The sequence below is a fragment of the Ictalurus punctatus genome, chromosome 21 (assembly GCF_001660625.3).
Source record: "Ictalurus punctatus breed USDA103 chromosome 21, Coco_2.0, whole genome shotgun sequence".
Taxonomy (NCBI): domain Eukaryota; kingdom Metazoa; phylum Chordata; class Actinopteri; order Siluriformes; family Ictaluridae; genus Ictalurus; species Ictalurus punctatus.
Genome location: NC_030436.2, coordinates 17,539,130 through 17,554,605, shown reverse-complemented (window position 1 = coordinate 17,554,605; position 15,476 = coordinate 17,539,130). Strand labels below are relative to the sequence as shown.

General features: G+C 44.5%; 1 protein-coding gene across 3 annotated transcripts in view; it reads left to right on the top strand.

Annotated features, from left to right (window-relative positions):
- prickle2b (prickle homolog 2b) overlaps positions 1–14,160 on the top strand; it is a 95,483-nt gene extending 81,323 nt beyond the window's left edge. For all 3 annotated transcript variants that reach the window (XM_017450788.3, XM_047149322.2, XM_017450789.3), the window contains exons 2-8: positions 768–951; positions 6,857–6,970; positions 7,177–7,314; positions 8,582–8,785; positions 9,687–9,873; positions 11,447–12,283; positions 12,406–14,160. In XM_017450788.3, coding sequence (XP_017306277.2) covers positions 768–951; positions 6,857–6,970; positions 7,177–7,314; positions 8,582–8,785; positions 9,687–9,873; positions 11,447–12,283; positions 12,406–13,304 — 2,563 coding nt within the window. In that variant the 3' untranslated portion in view covers positions 13,305–14,160. The remainder of the gene's footprint in view (positions 1–767; positions 952–6,856; positions 6,971–7,176; positions 7,315–8,581; positions 8,786–9,686; positions 9,874–11,446; positions 12,284–12,405) is intronic.
- The last annotated feature ends 1,316 nt before the right edge of the window (positions 14,161–15,476 follow it).

Below are 15,476 nucleotides of genomic sequence, written 5' to 3'. Positions count from 1 at the left end.
TACTGGAAGAAACCTGAGTCATGAGTCTGAGTCAGCATTAAAGGTGCAGTTTGTGGTTTTTAAAAGTGCGTCTAGACCTGTAACAATCACAGATTTGAAAAGAGAAATCCGGTAATCTCGTGATGCTTTTACAGGCAGATCAACAGATCTTGCAGTCTATTTGTTTCGGGTTTCTGTTTGCATGTTTTTCTGACCCTGAAATTGTCCCACAGCCAAAAACAGAGCTGCTTTTTATTTTATTTATTTATTTATTTATTTATTTATTTTTAAAGGGTGATCCATGAGTGAAGCTGGGCTATATGAGGATATAATACCAATATCGTCATAAATTATCGTGCGAGGATTTATTATTTTTTTAATTGCATCTCCCACCCCTGTCTAGGAGACATAATGCAACATAGTTCAGCAGAATATGTGGCGTCGGTTTGGGAGAAAAAGGAAATCTCATCGTTTGTTAAATTGTGAGCAGATGGGCGATACTGGCTGATCAGTCCTTCTGGAATGGTTTAAAATCCTGATTTGTTTGGCAGATCTCTGCAAATAAAACCACCACGCTGAGCTTATTGTGTAATGATCTCGGATTGTTTTGGTTTAATAGAATTTGGGTCACTTCAGTGATGCGGCTCTCAGAATCCAGTTAAACTCTCCTCGTTTGTGACTTGGTAGCTCCGCTCAAACTGTCTGATTCGCTCTCAGGATTCGTGACTTAGTAACTCGATTCGTAACCGAAGTCGCTCATTTCAGTGTTCCGGTTTCTCCGCGTGCAGGAAGATCTGTCTGCACTGCAAGTGTCCGCGTGAGGATCATGCTGTGACGGCCATGCCTCTGGAGATGGAGAAGACCGTGTCCAAGCTGTTGTACGACTTCCAGAGGAACTCCACGTCGGACGACGATTCGGGCTGCGCTCTGGAGGAGTACGCCTGGGTTCCGCCCGGCCTCAAACCCGAACAGGTACTACACCCAGAACTACACCTGTCCTCTCAGCCCTAATGTAGTCAGTTAGCTAGAACGTAGCGATGAGATTTCATTTAGCCAACGCGGAACAGGAGTCCGTCTCCAGCTCTTCAGGAGCTGCGTTTCCTTCCACGTATTTTTATGCGAATTTTGGAATATCGCCTAAAAACCGCTGGATGGAAACACCAGATGTGAGTAAAATCTCCAGAATGAGTATTTAAAAAAAAAAAAAAAAAAAACTTCTGCGCTCAATTGAGGCGGATAATTCTTCTTTTTTTTTTTTTTTTTTTTTTTGTTATTCGATAAGAAAACGTGCGTAAACGACGATGGAAACACATTTACAGAATAAATTCCTTGACGCTTATCAAAAAAAGTCATGTGACTTTGCCTCAACAGATCGTGATTGGATAACTGGACAATTGGAAAATGGCGGCGAGCGAGAGATGTATTTGGATGGACAACTCGGCGTCAGTTTCCCCAGAAGTGACGGTTTTGTTCTCTTGAAACGCTGCTTCATTCGCAGATGTTTTATGCGATATTCTAATTTTTCCGCATTAAGTTCGGTTCGCAGCTTGGCTTGAAACGTAGCTAGTGATGTCCACTTGTTTAGTGACTTGCTGATGTGGATTGAGACAAAGTGAGACTAAATGTCCTCTATAAACGTGAAGGAAAAACATCACCGTATACCTGAAGGTCGAAGGTTTTGTGTGAGATGGACTTCTGTTACTTGTTACTTATATTAGCCTTGTGCAGAAATAAACAAGCAAACGATGCTCGGCTGATCAGGGAAAATTGTATGAAATTATTATTATTATTATTATTATTATTATTATTATTATTATTAGAAAAACAGGCACTGACTTTCCGAGTGCCGTTTGAAGCCGGTCAGCAGGCTCCAGTCCAAATTGCCCGTGGCTGCAGTCCATCTCTACAAATATATGTTAAAAATAATCAATCTTTCTTACAGACGTATAAATAAACCCACCATCTCCAGACAGAAAAGCCTTTTACACTAACGAATAAGCAGATCCTGACAGCTTGTTGGCACGTGCACATGCCTCAGGCTCACACAACATGGTACAGCTGAATGTATACATTCGTTCACTATTTGGCTCAGACGTATATACACACACACACACACACACACACACATACAGATATAGTTATACAGATCTATCCTTACGCTGTCACAGGCACTAAAGCACATACTTTGAGACTAATAGAGTAGAATGTAGTGTAGGTTACGAACGTGCTACCACGAACATGGTTGTTATTACAGAAATCTAAACTTTGGCATTAATTTGCTTGGCCGTTTTGTAAGAGGGGAAGTTATAAAACGCAGCGAGGGGATCTGTGCCGCTCAAGGGAACGACATTAAGCTCCAGAGCTCCAAATGCCCATGCTCCACACTACCACACACAAACACGCGCTCTCTCTCTCTCGCTCTCTCTCTCTCTCTCTCTCTCACTCACTCTCACTAACACACACCCTCCTTAGTGAGTCTTATTTTAGCTTTTAAAATAGCAGAACAGGCCCGGGCGCTTGAGTTTGTCATGCTTTTAAAATTTATTTCGAATTTAAACATGCTTGAAAGCGTGTTTTCTTTGCGTTCTTTTTTTTTTTTTTTTTTTTCTTCACGCAGCATGGCCAGTCCGTTAGCTCTCGCAGAAGCGCTTGGCTTCGGCGTATTCTCACATGGGCTTTATTAGAGCGCTGCGGGTGGCTGACTCTCTTTATAGACCAGTTAAATCATTCATGGCTACGAGTTTCATTTTCTTCCCAAACTGAAAGGAGGTCTTATTACTAGCACAGTATAGCAGGTCAATACCCAATAAAGCCCGTCTTCTGTCTCCGTTTCTGGTCCTCAGAGGTCAGCCAACGGTTGTGGTCGATTTTCCTCAAGGCTCTCCGTACGAATCGACGAGGAATTCTCGACGGGATATAAACGACTTAGCTGCTACGGCGTGAGACCGGTTCGTCACGATGACCGTTTATTAAACGCGCACACAACCGCGGTCGGTCGTGGTTCGCCTCGGATCAGGACTGATAGCGGCTCTTGATGGACGGCCGTGCATTCCGCGAGACCTTGGTTTGCACCTCTGCTGTGGAATTGCCGGGCTTCTCGCCAGCATTGACCGACGGGAGCCGGCATCCGTGACATCGGGGTGAGATAAATGTGACCGAGTTGCCCAGAAGCAGAATCCCAGAGTGCGCTCGTTACTAGCGAGTGGTTCGTTATCGGAACGCTCGCGTCTGCAGTTTCACCCGGAGACGGCGCATCTCCAGAAAGGAAAGAACGAGATTTACAGCCGAGAAGAACGCTAGCCTGCACATTTCTCCTTCCAATTAGCTCTTTCAAACAGGCGTTTCTCCCGAAGCAAGGAAAGACCATGCTAAGACTATTCCCATGATTCCGTGATGTAAAAGACGGGGATTTTCGAGATTACCGCCTGTTTCCAAAAGCTCACATGACCGGTATTAGTTTAGTGATCCAATTATGCCGGCTTAGGAGTGATGATCGCCCAAAGGCCGGCCTCTACAGGATTCACGTGGCTGCGTTGCTGTCTCTTATTGCTCTTTCGCCTGTGTACTGCTGTTAATACGCTCGTTCAGTGTGCTGCTGAAACGTTAAAGGGGGGGAAAGGATGGGATTTGTTTTTGGGGGACAGCTTTGTAATTTTGGACAGCGCAGCAGCGGGAAGCATCACTACTTATGCATGTCCGACTTGGCTGGCTGTTGTCTCTCACTCTTCATGGAAAAAGGAAGCAGAACGTTGTCTGTAGCCCGGGGTTTTTTTTTTTTTTTCTCGTTTTTTTTTTATGTCTCTCACAAGACGAGTCCCTTAAGATGGAAAATCTCAAAGTGGAAAACGTATCAGTGGGACAGGACGGCTTTTTCATAGCCATACAACGATTTTACAATATGGCCAGACGTTTACGGGAAATGGTGTTCTGGTGTTTTACTTGGTTGTGGTTGCTGCAGGGACTTTTATATGATATTATAAAAAAAAATCTATCATACATAAGACTCGTATCACTTCGATACTATGATTATTTAGGGCAATAGTAACTGGAGACCAAGTCCCTTTTGGATTAAATACTCTGGCAAAAGAAGTTGAATATGTAAATAATGTAAAAAGCCTTCATTCTTTGTCCTGCAAAACATCAACATATCCTGAGAGTCCTTCTGCGTGTTATGAAAGCCAGCTGTACGCACCGAGATGCGCAAGGTGGTTGCCAGAACCCCCGGACCCGGACAGGCGGATCGCCAGATCTCTTCGCTCTGATTACAGTCATTTCCACGAGCCGCTGGTTTGCATGAGAGCGCTGGCTTGTGTTCGTCAGATCTCCGCACCACACCAGCGCTGATTTGTTATTGTTGGACGGGAGCTCGGTAATTTATTGGATCCCGACCGTTGAAATTTTCAGCTGAACAAATCCCTCAACCACGTCTTCTCCAGTACTTCTTGATACCGCCAGCTGGCCAAGATAAGCAGCGGAAGAGTCATCAGTCCGCGCTTAAAGAGAGCGCGCTTTTCTTCAGGGGATACGCGAGTCTCTGGAAAGGCTTGCACGGTCGAGTCGTGTCAGGATTACGGCCTCGCGTCCGAGCGGTCCCGTTTCCGCTGGCGTGACGGGCCGCTGGTGTGTTTCAAACGGAAAGGACATCATCCGTGGTTTTCGTACTTCATCCGTTACTGAAAGAGAAATGCACTGCCTTGCTGGTTGTCCTCAGACAACAGCATCGCCTCGACGACGGGGTCGTAAATCACGTCTCGTGCAGTGTCCACTTAGTTCAGCTTTATGGGACGGGTTTATACGGTGTAAGGAAGGGCAGATGGAGCTCGGTGCTTTATCATATCATAAGTCATTAAACATTAGCCATGTGTAATGAGGTGGAAGGCCAGAAGGGGGTCTGGAACGGTTTTCACACAAACTTTGCAAAATCGCGTCAAGTTAATTGGAATTCTCTCACGCCTACCCGCGCGTCTCTTCCGAACGAACAACTTGAACACTGCCGTGATTTGATCCTAGCTTGATGCAGCGCCCTCATTACTGCGATGATGTATCCTGAAAGGCTTGTTGTACGTTACGTACAACAAATCCGCTCATTCTGTTCTCGCCACTTAGCCGCAAAAGGTGGAGTGCAAAGGTCGCGTCTCAGCGCCGTTGTTAATCACCGTAATTTAGAGCTGAGCTCTACAGATAAATACGCACAAGCATGTGGGCGAAAATAGACACACACATGCAGGGTCTCGAGATGAAGCCTCCGTGTCAGCACAGCCGGGGATGTGAGAGGGCAGATTCCATTAACTTTACATTGCTCAGCTATAAATCACCCTGACTGTAATTGCGCTCTTTGTGTGTGTGTGTGTGTGTGTGTGTGTGTGTGTTTGAGAAGACATGTCAAGGAATGGGGGAAGGGTTAACAAGTGTAGGGGCTGAATAACACCCTATCTCGATGTTTACCTCATTCCCAGAAGTGTGTTTTAGACAGTGTGTTTAATTTATTGCGTAAACATTTACACTTGCAGTAGAATTTAAAAAAAAAAAAAAAAAAAAAAAAGTGAAATTTGATGACCAAAGGGTGGAAAAGTGCAGAAAAATGAGTCAACAATAAATATAGTGTATTGTGTCAAAATGGAAACAGGTCTAAGTGAACTGAGAAATTGACTTTTTTTTTAAAAACCCCAAACATTTATTATTAGAAAATGATTGTGGATCTAACAGGAAAACAGTCAACACTAACAGTCTGATATGGTCTACAGACTAATCTCAGCTTATAATAAATCACTCGTTGGACGACGGAGACGTCCTTAAACACACTGATTTAGGTAGGTGATGAAACACGTAAAATTTTTGTCCGTATTTAATTGCACGTAGTGGTTAAACTGTAATCAAACCCAAAAAGAAATGCTGGTAGTATGTACTTGAGTGAAAGGTTCAGTGTCCACAATTAAATATACGGAGTTATTCTAAAATTAAACGTAAATGATTTTTACTGTAATTAGAAACGTATGCAAATGTCTTTTTTATTTTTATTTTTTATTTATTTATTTTTTTAAATACACCTTTTAAGTACGATTAAATCCGGTTCCAATTAGATCAGCCTGTTTTTGTTTTTTCCATTACTGTCACTTTAATATATGGAGAGAGGTGGGGGGAGGGTGGGGAGAGACGTGGTGGGGGGAGGGGGATATGAGAATCAGAGTCGTGGTATTCGATTTGTAACAAGGATTTTAAAAAGTGGAAAAGTAATCGTTTTTTTTGTTGTTGTTGTTGTTATACTCTACAAAGTACATTTACTGTCCACTTCTGTGAATGGCTGACCCCAGACCACCAGTTCATCCTGTAGTTTTAGTTCAAAGCTGGCCCTTTACTTGACCCGCCAAGGTTTAAAAAAAATAAATAATAATAATCATACTATGCATACTATACGATCTAGTGGTTAAAAGGCAAAAATATTTTTTGTGTGTTATATAGTCTTGCTATCTCAAAATGTCTTCTGATTGGTTAATACATGGGGGGGCTCGGTGGCTCAGTGGTTAGCACGTTTGCATGTGCTCCGTGTTTCGGGGGTTTTCTCAGGGTACTCCAGCTTCCTCCCCCGGTCCAAAAGACGTAGGCCGATTGACATTTCCAAATTGTCCGTGATGTGTGAATGTGTGTGATTTTTGCCCTGCGATGGGTTGGCACCCCTCCCATGGTGTCCCCCCGCCTTGTGCCCAGAGTTCTTTGGGATAAGCTCCCATGACCCTGTGTAGGATAAGCAGTATGGAAAAGGGGTAAATGGACTGAGTACAGAACAGTCATGGATTTCTTTCTCTCTCTCTCTCTCTCTCTCTCTCTCTCTCTCTCTCTCTCTCTCTCTCTCTCTCTCTCTCTCTGTGTTAAACTGCAGGTTCATCAGTATTACAGTTCTCTGCCTGAGGAGAAGGTGCCGTACGTGAACAGCGCTGGAGAGGAACACCGCATCAAACAGCTCCTGCACCAGCTGCCACCTCACGACAATGAGGTGAGAGTTCACGTCACCTGTGTGTGTGTGTGCGGTCGTGCGTGCGAGACTTTTTGCACAAATAAATCTGTGTTCCTGTCTTCACACCTGTACTGTACTGCTTTTCCCCCCCCACATAAGCAGGTTTGTTGTCTTATGACATGTAAATAACGTCAAGGTCTGTATGTCTGGCTACACGGACACTCAATCCCTCTTTCCTGCTCCAGGTGCGATATTGTAGCGCTCTGGATGACGAGGAGAAGAGGGAGCTGAAGCTCTTTAGTAACCAGAGGAAGAGGGAGAACCTGGGCCGGGGTAACGTCAGGCCTTTTCCAGTCACCATGACTGGAGCCATATGTGAACAGGTGACCGTCTTTATCGGGCATTTTGCCTAGGAGCTCGGCTTTTTGACATCAGAGTACACAAACATCTGTCTTATTCCCCAATAACGTCGGTTTATTTATAACTGTAAGCTAAGATACGGGGGGGCAATGAGGAATTGTTAAAATGTTTGGGATGGGTGTAACGCGGTTTTCGAGGTCAGCAGCATGCTAGCTATCTCGTCGTTCCCGTTTTTCCACAAATCTGAAATTATTATTCAAATTAAAAGAGGATGGAAACTTGGAGAGGGACAACTCGAGTCTTCCTTTACCCATGCTGTTAATAAGGTTTCCGTGAGTGTGTCTGGATCCCCGAGTCCACCTGCTTGCCCTTCCTCCCCCTTCTACTGCCCGTGACGCACAGATGGTCCACGCACACACTTCTTTATTTTGTGCAGATCTTTATTTTGTCTTCAGCTGTGCTGGAACAGAAGCCGACTATTCCTATAAATAGGGAGTTTCTCTCAGGTGTGTAGCAGATATTAAAAATATATACGGCTTGTCAGAACGACGAAGTGAGGGATGGGAATTAAAGCGCGCGTGCGGGCCTGAAGACCGAGACGCCACGATATTGGATTTATAGCCGTTTCGTCCCGTCACCGTTATCAGATGGACTCTGTAATAAAAAGGTTCACTCTATTGATTTAATCCCTAATCCCAACGCTGACCTGGACGTGATTCGAATTTATTTAAGCTTGTGTAATTCTTTAACACGTCCCTCCAAACTGATAACCGCACCGTGCGTAATTTTCATAATTCCCTGTAATCAAATTTGACCAGAATGTAATTGCAAAACTTGCCTTTTTTAATTGATTTGAAATATTATTGTTTATAGTTTTCCACCCATTTGAAGATGACTGCGCAGTTCATTTATGTAAGGAGCAGTCTTATTGAAGGAACATAGGCTTATAACGTGAAATGGAAAGTGCAGTCTAATCTACCATGAATAAACGTGATTAGCAAAAAATCTTTTTATTTGGGGGGGTGGAAGGAGCACGGAGGCTTAGAGGTTAGCACATTTGCCCCGCGTCTGTAGGGTTCGGGGGCTCGAATCCTGTCTCCGTCCTGTGTGCGTGGAATTTGTACGTTCTCCCCGTGCTTCGGGGGTTTCCTGAGGGTACTCCGGTTTCCTCCCCTAGTCCTAAGACATGCGTCGTAGGCCGATGGGCGGTTCCAGATTGTCCGGAGTGTGTGAGTTTGACGGAGAAAACTGTGGTCTTTTTATCATTTTTACGTTCTGTCTGTCCCTCAGTGCGGTGTTCAGATTAACGGAGGCGACATCGCTGTTTTTTCTTCTCGGGCGGGTCACGGTGTGTGCTGGCACCCTCGGTGCTTCGTGTGCAGCACATGCGACGAGCTCCTGGTGGACCTGATCTACTTCTACCAGGAAGGCAAAATCTACTGCGGCCGACACCACGCCGAGAGACTGAAACCGCGATGTTCAGCATGCGACGAGGTACGACGAGTCAGTCACACCATGCCCGGGATTAATGTAGTTTTAGTTCTCCCACCCTCATCAATGTACAATAGTTTGCTGTTACCACGGCGATGAATTCTTGATCAGGTAACATAGTAACAGTAACACTGCTTAATTTCACCACCCTGTTTTTGATTATTTTCCTATAACAGCACACCATCACAATTTATTCCTTACTAATATATTCTACACGCTGTACATTATTGAACATGGTGTGTGTGTGTGTGTGTGTCCTCAAATCCCTCTCCTTCTAACCTACTTTCTTACACTTTCCTTTTTATCCTTGCTCTGAAGGGCTTGATGAGTTGACTATGGATGGGAAAGCTGTGTGTTTGCTGTTTTTCTGTCTTAGCGGATTAGAAGATGTCTATATTTGCAAGAGTAACACGTGGCCTTGTTTCGAATCAGAAACCGCAGGCTTTCGGCATGTTTTCAGAGCCGTGCACGTATGATGAAAGATGGCAAGCACGCGAGTACATGCATTTTTAAACACCGCTGATTAACAGCAGAGGATTAATGGAGGCGTTAAACTAATAACGCTCATGAATAATTCAGGTGTCTGGCCTCCTGTCCTGTCTTATGATCATGTTCGTTTTGAATGTGGAGGAACCTGAAACATGATCCAGCGGTTGAAAATTGTACTTAAAAAACATTTTTTTTTGGCTCTGTAAAAGTATTTTTATATATATCTATATATATGAGAGTGTTTGGTGCAGTGTAATAGCCCAGGGCGATGGCTGTGGGACCGATTCCGCCGAGTCTTGCTGTCTGTCCTAAAATTAAATGTAATGGATGGGTGCAGTCTGGCTTTTAGCTTCTATTCAATGATGAATGGATCCATGCATCACTTCCCATCACACGTTTCACCTCTTTCCCTCAGATCATCTTCGCGGATGAGTGCACAGAAGCAGAAGGCAGGCACTGGCACATGAAGCACTTCTGCTGTTTCGAGTGCGAGACGGTTTTGGGTGGCCAGCGCTACATCATGAAAGAGGGTCGGCCGTACTGCTGCGGCTGTTTCGAGTCCCTCTACGCCGAGTACTGCGACTCCTGCGGAGAACATATCGGTAGGAGGGCATTTTAGCACTTTTATGGTCTACTGAACCAGGCAAGTCTGCTTCCTTGAATCTTCTTCGGAAGAGAATCGTGAAACACCTGGTCTGGTTCAGATAACGCGTGGATGGAGGTTCGAGATCTTCCCACAAAAGAAATGAAACGCAAAGCGTTTTAATGACGAAAGCTTTAAGTAACGGAGTGTACTTGTGATCCAAAATCAAGGTCAAGAGGCAGGCATTGACCAAAGAAACAATAAGGCAGTTAATGTGAAACAAATACCCATGACTTACTTACAAACGGTGGAATGGAGAAACTTCGCAATTAACTTGAGGTACTTAAATAATCCTAAACCAGAAAGTAACACTGAAATGCTTGGCAGAGTAATATTCTGCTGATCGCAGCCTCTGCTGGCAGGGAGGGGAAGTGTCCTGGGGCCATGTTTTGGCAGATCACCCCGCGGTATCGGTGGGTCAAGGACATTAGTATCAAAACTGGAGAAAGTACTTCCTGTTCCTGGCTAGATCCTGACCGGAGGAACAAAATCCATTCCACTTTTCTTTTTGGTAGGAGGCATTCATGACATAATTCTGTCTTCAACCCCAAATTTAGTCGATAACTGTCATTGAATAATTGTTCGGCGTGACGGAATGTCGATTGTTCATTTAAATGCTAGTTTCTTATAAGAAAATATTCCAGCGGTCCAAGTTAGACCAGAGCGTTCCTAAAGACATACCACGTTATTGACATTATTCATATATTGCCCAATGTTTCCATTACTTAGTTAGCGCTCGTTGTGTCACAAGGCAGCGCTCCATCCCATACTAACTCGGCTCGTCGGCTCATTGGTTTCAAGCCCGGCGTCGGTTCCAGCTGCGTTTTGGCATGTCACTCAGTACAAATTCAGTCTGTAATCATTTTCTGTAAAGGCCGCAGAAAATATGGGAGTGAAACTAATTTATTTTTAGATTTTTTTTTTAAATGGTTTGCAAACAGATGTTGCTCATTAGACTGGGGCCAGTTTGCGTGTGTAAGTGGAGCTGCAATTAAAATGTAATATATTTGTGTAGTGCAAAGCGTGCCGCATAATCAGTTTACTCTAAACACTTCTACACTTCAAGGGAATTAAACTGGACTTTGTGATATTTGGAGGTTTTTTCCTACGTTTATCTTAGTCGTCAATATTTATAATAGCTCTGTTAACATGTGCCGAAAGTGATATTTGACCTTAAAACAATTTCTTAATCAGAAACTCGAGCTCCTAAATATAGGTGACCGTTTCATTGACTTGAGGCACGGGCAATGATTCGATTAAATCTGAGTGAGTCTGGTCAAGGAAATTACCGTTTATATTTATGCCTGAAGCTCTGGTTACGGAGTTATTTTAGGGTGAAATATCACCTAAACATTGGGACGTTGCGTAAACATTTGGGTTTATAGCAATTTGTATGGATTGTAACTTTTCTTGCAAATAGCTGTACCAATTCCTCAAGTATTCTGGCATGGCCCAAATGTTGCGCAAGAGCAGTCATCATATTTGCCCCTGTTTTGAAGCTATGTGTAATCTTTCAACTGTTTCCATCGCAGGTATTGACCAGGGCCAGATGACGTACGACGGGCAGCACTGGCACGCCACTGAAGACTGCTTCTGCTGTGCACGCTGCAAGAAGTCCCTACTGGGTCGTCCATTTCTGCCCAAACAGGGTCAGATCTTCTGCTCGAGGGCGTGTAGCACGAACGAGGACGCCAATGGCTCGGACTCTTCAGACTCTGCCTTCCAAAGTGGCCGAACCCGTGAGGCCAGGCACAGCAGCTCCAAATCGAGCAAGAGCAGTAGCAATAGCAACAGTGGTGGAAACGGTTCTAGCGGGTGCTATTCGGCTGATGTGGACCCTCTTTCTCTGCAGATGGACTTGCTGAGTCTGGCGAGTCAGGCCCCGAGTCTGAACAGAGAACCTCCATCCTGGAAAAAGCAAATCGATCGATATGGCTATGAAGGTCGGAATGAATCTTCCCCAACTCCTCTGCAACTGCTGAGTCAGTGCAACATCAGAACGTCCTATGCCCAGCAAGACAGCAGGCCCAGAGAGTCTGTACAGTCCAAGAGACCTCCTGTATCTGCAGTCAAAGGACATTCATTTAATGAGAACTGGCTCCAGCCAGATCCCGAGGACCATTACCCGTCTGAGCTGAAAGCGCAGGCTAGCTTTAACGAGTTGCCGTCTAATGGCTTCATGGACAAGCGCTCGATCAGCATCCATGCCTTTCAGAGGGAGAGAGAGAGGGAACGAGAGAGGGAGGTTGCGGCTCAACTGGGCCGCAGTAGGAACCCCATCAGTGCACTTAGCTTTAGTGAGCAGCTCACACCGCTGGAACAAACACCTCGCGGTTCCATGGAATCATTAGCACTGTCAAATGCTACAGGTAGCTCTTGAGTCGATTTCGATTTATTGTTGTTATTGAGACAGGAGTTTTCTGAATCAGACATTATATTTGTACTTTTTTGTAACGAGTATTGTTTTTACCTCTTCTTGTGTCAAATGTAGGTACCTCGGCAGATGGTGGCGGTAAGAGGCAGGAGCACTTGTCCCGTTTCTCCATGCCTGATTTGAGTAAAGACTCTGGCATGAACGTCTCGGAGAAGAGCAACATGGGCACTCTGAATTCTTCAGTGCAGTTCCACAGCTCAGAGTCTCTCCATAGCCTCACCACTGGGCAGCCGTACCTGGAGATGGAGCCACCCGTGCAGGTGAATTATCCACTTCCGTATTCCCAGCAGTCTCCCGGAATCACCATTCTACCACCCGGCTTCACCTATCAGGACGAGGACAGGGCGAGTTTAGTGAGCAGTGCTCACAATGCCCGTCTGGCACCCATGAGCGAACGGACTCACCGGCGTGTTCTTGAACCGGAAGAGCCACGACGAAGGCATCATCACCGCTCGCGCCGTTCCCGTCGTTCTCGTTCCGAAAACGCACTCAATTTAGTGGCCCAACATCGTCCGCCGATGCCGGAGCGATCACAGTTACGTGTATGTGAGGATTATGATCGGTTTCCTCCTCCACGTGGTCCAAGGGATCCAAATAATGGTGGGATTAGAGATTCCAGATTAAGACAGCAGCCTTTCAGGCCATGCCCTCGCACAACCTCAGACCTTACGCTTCAGAACCCCGCGCCACAGCGCCACATGGGTCGTTACGCCTGGGATCCGTACGATTATGACGACGACTGGTGCTCTACCTGTTCTTCGTCTTCCGAATCCGAGGACGAAGGCTATTTCTTGGGCGAGCCAATCCCCAAGCCGGTTAACCTAAGGTATATGACCAGTGAGGAGTTACTGCACAAGTACAGTTCTACCGGACTCGTAGGATCTGGTCACTTGGGAACCCGAGGACAGTTACACACTCGCAAGCGCAGGAAGAGCAAAAACTGTATCATCTCCTAACATACACCCATAATGCACTCACCTCCACTATAACAGTTTTAACAGTTCACTTGATTCGCTTTTCAGTATTGTGTGGGTGTCAGTGAGCAATATGCAGTAATGTCAGCTTCAGACACGCTTTTGCATACTTCTTTCCCTTTGATATTCCTAAATAATCATTTCTTAGAAAGGTCCAACACCCCACCCGCACCCCAACCAACCCCGGTCTTGCTGCAGCCAATGTGCAATTGCGCGTAGTTTTTATTTTCCGTTTATAGCCAGCACAGTTTTGCGCCACTTCTTCTTGCTGTGTGTTTCTAAATGAGTTTATTCGATGTGTATATTAGTAAATGAATTAATAAAATACACTTAAGTTAAGGCTGTAAAGTGAAATATAATGTAAATGATGTACCGCATATTTTTATATTTTGTAACAATAGAATCATTTATGTATTAAGTATAATGTAGAGATTCCATAGGAACGCATGCAAGTTACTTTGCTGGTTTTTGTCCTGTATTGGAAATTTTTTTTTAAAAAGTTGCATTTCAGCAGGTAGTTTGACTGACAGGTGTTGGTTCCAGATCGTCAGAGCACGGCGTGGTCTTCGAACGACGCGCTCGCCATCTGCTCGATGAATAAATGCATTAGAACACGCCGACGTGGCATCGTCTGCCCACTGTTTCTCACACGTTTCCTTTCCACACAGCTATGCTTATGAAAATTCAGTGATTTTGTTTTCACCCTTGCTTTGGCATACTGAGATTCGACGTAGGCTTAGACTGCTGGCGCCGGTAGGAGCTGTGTTGTTAATCTTGTTAAATAAATATTGTCTGAAAAATTGAATCCTAATGCAATTAAAATTGAATTTGAAATGTACGGCAAAGTCAAAAGATGTGTATCAAGTAAAGAATAGAACTCAATACCATGCGATAATGTGCTATTATAGGAAATGAATCAACAGTGGAGTGTTTTTCCCTCTTAAACCGAAGCAATCTGCCAGCAATGTCACGTCATGTACTTTTCTTTGAATCAACTTATCGTTACGTCCGCAAAACAAGACAACGGTTCCTGTTGACTTGTGTCCTAACAACTATACGCATTCATTCTCTCACCAGCCTCTATACTCGTCTCTGCTTAAAGATAAGACGAAGAGAAAAAAAAACCCTGCAAAGTGCCGCTTCTCAGGTCCTCAGTCCTGAACGCTGTTCTGTGTCCAAAAGCATACTGTTACAAAGTTCTGACAACTGTGAATCCTTCCATAAACGCTAAACGTCTCCATACAGAAAACTTCACCACTGCTATTTTTATTAGACTAGATACCATTCAAAGCCACCATACAAGACCTTGTGTAGTGTATATAAACTATAATTATAACTAAAGATATAAACGGCACCTTCTTCCAATCGGATACCTTTAAATTATTATTTAATATTCTTAATAAGGGGGTGTGGTCTCATCCTCTGGGTGCTCCGGTTTCCTCCCCCAGTCCAAAAGACATACATTGTATTCTGACTGGCATTTCCAAATGGTCCATAATGTATGAAGGGTGTGTGATTGTGCCTTGTGATAGGTTGGCGCCCCATGCAGGGTGTCCCCTACCTTCGCCCGAGTTCCCTGGGATTTTCTCCAGGCTCCCCTCCACGAACCTGTGTAGGATAAGCGGTATGGAAAATGGATGGATGGATAGAATATTATAAACAGGACTGTTTATGATCATGTTAGTATTAATAATAAGACTATTCTTTAATAGGACGGCAGTACAGCACTGAGATCTTGGTGCCACGTGTGAGGAACAGAAATCACACACTGTTATTACCGAGCCAATATTTGGCTAATGGCGAGTGTTGAACAGAGATCAGATCTCTCTATAAAGTTCATAAAATACCAATTAACACTTTAAGGGCAACAGAAAACATGTTCATCAAACAGCTGGGTGAAATTCTAGAAAAGCCACCTTGTGATTGATTTTTCTCATGGTAATGCCGTTGCGGACAAAACTAGGTTAAAATGAGTGGTCGCTTAATAGGAGGTGCTCAGCATTAGCATCTTTTGAGCTCGTCCGGGCAGAAATTTTGGTCCCAAATATCAGAATTTTGTCGGAAAGCTGTTATGATGAGTGTCTAAAATGTCACCAGTAGCCAACTGAATCTAAACCTAACTGAGATCACGCAGTCTGCCATAGAATTTCTCCA